The sequence below is a fragment of the Stylophora pistillata genome, chromosome 4, assembly GCF_964205215.1.
Source record: "Stylophora pistillata chromosome 4, jaStyPist1.2, whole genome shotgun sequence".
NCBI classification, from domain to species: domain Eukaryota; kingdom Metazoa; phylum Cnidaria; class Anthozoa; order Scleractinia; family Pocilloporidae; genus Stylophora; species Stylophora pistillata.
This window is the reverse complement of record NC_142522.1, coordinates 35,723,452-35,725,951: the sequence shown is the minus strand read 5'-3', so window position 1 is coordinate 35,725,951 and position 2,500 is coordinate 35,723,452. Positions and strand designations below refer to the sequence as shown.

General features: G+C 38.8%; 1 protein-coding gene across 3 annotated transcripts in view; it reads right to left on the bottom strand.

The window, feature by feature from the left end:
• LOC111327840 (uncharacterized) overlaps nt 1–2,500 on the bottom strand; it is a 55,631-nt gene that overhangs the window by 23,875 nt on the left and 29,256 nt on the right. For all 3 annotated transcript variants that reach the window (XM_088759127.1, XM_088759126.1, XM_088759128.1), the window contains 3 exons: nt 2,067–2,096; nt 1,585–1,926; nt 307–639 (listed from right to left, as the gene is read on the bottom strand). In XM_088759127.1, the coding sequence (XP_088615253.1) occupies nt 307–639; nt 1,585–1,926; nt 2,067–2,096 (705 nt within the window). The remainder of the gene's footprint in view (nt 1–306; nt 640–1,584; nt 1,927–2,066; nt 2,097–2,500) is intronic.

Sequence of the window (2,500 nt, the reverse complement as noted above, 5' to 3'; positions counted from 1 at the left end):
TTTATCTACTGCCTCTTTTCGAATAATAAACAGTAATCACTAAAAGTAACAGAACCAGCCAAATGATTTATACTTAGAAAATTAAGGAGTGAAAATTTATACCGTAAGCTTGATAGAATTATTTGAAACAATTATTGTGTACGCCGATATTGAAGACTACACCAATTTCGTTACAACTTCTTCTCTCGGAAAGAAATTTCAATTTTCAAATCCATTTTTTTTGGTATAAATGACAGCTCTTCGGTACTTATTTCACTACAGTATGACTTTTTAAATGAAACTATTAAGTTATAGTGTACAACTTGCCCAGAGTCTGAGTTCCATTTAAACAGACCACCGAAGCATCTTCCTCGTGATAGCAGTAACCGTTTACATTCCATCCACGGTGAGGACAGTCTTCAATCGAGCTTTCGTTGCCTAGGCAATTCACGTCACCTAGCCACACATGACCATTTCCTTCGCCAAATGTAGCATACCTAGGGGCAGCAATGGCTTCGCTATATCCAAGTTGGCCACAGACCACTTGCGCATCTCTTGTATCCCAGAAATCGTCACAAATAGTTCCCCAATGACCAGCGTGGAATATCTCCACTCTTCCTTCGCCGTCACGTACCCCGTCAGCTAATCTCAAAATTTGATCTGAGAAAAAAGTGAATGTATTATATGTAAATTGAACATCAAACAGCACAATCAAGTATTTTCGTCAATCTTGATCAAAAGTCAACCTTCAAGTATAATTTTTTGTTTTAATGACCAACTTAGTGTTGATGGCTAACTTTGTGTTAGTGGCTAACTTTCTCTCTGACGAAGGGTAACGCTCCCAGTGGCCAATTTTATATTATCAACTCATTTGTTAAAACCTGAAATTACGTTGTTACCTCCACCAACACAGCACCAATGTTTCTTTAGAAACTTACTTCCTTTATAGCTTTGAAACAATTGCTCATTTCATTCGTAATATTTAGAACCTCCGATTTACACCAAATAACTAGCCTGTGGTCCACAGATTTATAACTTAAAAAGCTTTTGACCTCAGGCTAGTCATTCCTATTAAAAGTATAAATATGCACCATAGGAAAGAGATGACCAGTCTTGCCTGTGGTGCATATCTGTACCTTAATTAAGAAGGAGAGATATTTCAAATGCCTTGTTTAGCTCGAAATCACAGGAACCCGGTCAGTTGAGAAGGGCGTCGGGGTTTCTTTCTTTACTTGGCATGGTCCATGGCTTCTAAGGACAATATGCATTTGCCACGAATATTTGTACCTCAAGTAAGAGTAGAACTACACCTTTAAAAAGAGCAAAATTTTCATGCCTGGATAATTTCAGCCAGAATTTGCGAGCGCAGATTTCCTGTTCAAATTTTCGTGTATAGGACATTTCTTGGCATCCCGTACTCCATGTCACTTGGTAGTTGTACTTAGTTTGAATCAGAAAAAAAAAAATTCGTGTTCTCTTATTATTCACTATCTTAGGAAAAAAGTGACGTATTTTGTGCGCCTATTCTTTCCTATTATAGAATGAAAATAATTTGAAGACATAGCGACCAACATTTCCGTGAAAAAGCAAAAGTAGAATATCTACCTGGCCTGGGCAATGGGGTATATTTGCAGACTACCCCAACGTCCTCAGAGTGGAGGCAGTTGTGACTTCCCCATCCACCATGGCGGCACTCTGCAATGCTTGTTTCATCACCGACGCAATGCACATTGTCCAACCAAATCTGGTCTGGTACACTAAATCGATCGTACCAGCCACAGCAGTGTGTACTCCAAGCACCTTCGCTGAACCCCAACATGCGGCAGATGACGTTTGCCTCCTCGATTCCCCAGTTGTCGTCACATATGGTTCCCCACGTGTTGTTTAGATAAAGTTCTACTCTTCCTTGATTTGACGAGGGTCCAGAGCGTAATTTTACCTGCAGTTCTGTAGATTACAAGGTGTTAGGTCGTGGACTTCAAACCTTAATGCCTAATCTCTATCTATATGAAAGGGATTTCGAAGTAGAATATTATTTTAAGGAAGATAAATTATGAATTTTAATTTTATATAACAACTTAACTCACCAGGGTGAGGTCCTGGGTCTAAAGTTGGACCTTGAAGGAAGAAAATACAAAATAAAGTGAAATAAAAGCAACGAGACTGCGAAGGCAATAATAGGAAATATATAGCTAGGCTACTAGGCCAAGGTGACCCTTGAGATCATCTATAACAATGTCTAGCTTGGTAGATTTCATTTGCCCTTTGGAGAATGATGATCACCTTTCACCTGGTTAGCAACAAAGACCATCCTTACCTCGTTCAAAATAGTACCATCAAAAATAACAGCAAGCAATAACTGAAGTAGACATTAACCATTTCCCTCCCATCCCTCCCATTAGTGATCCTGACAGGATTTCTCCTTACAATATCAAAACCAATCTTGCAGTCAACTGAAGAGAATAATGAAAAACATCAATAGGGGGATAATCAGTTAATCCAATACCAAATTCTCCAAACT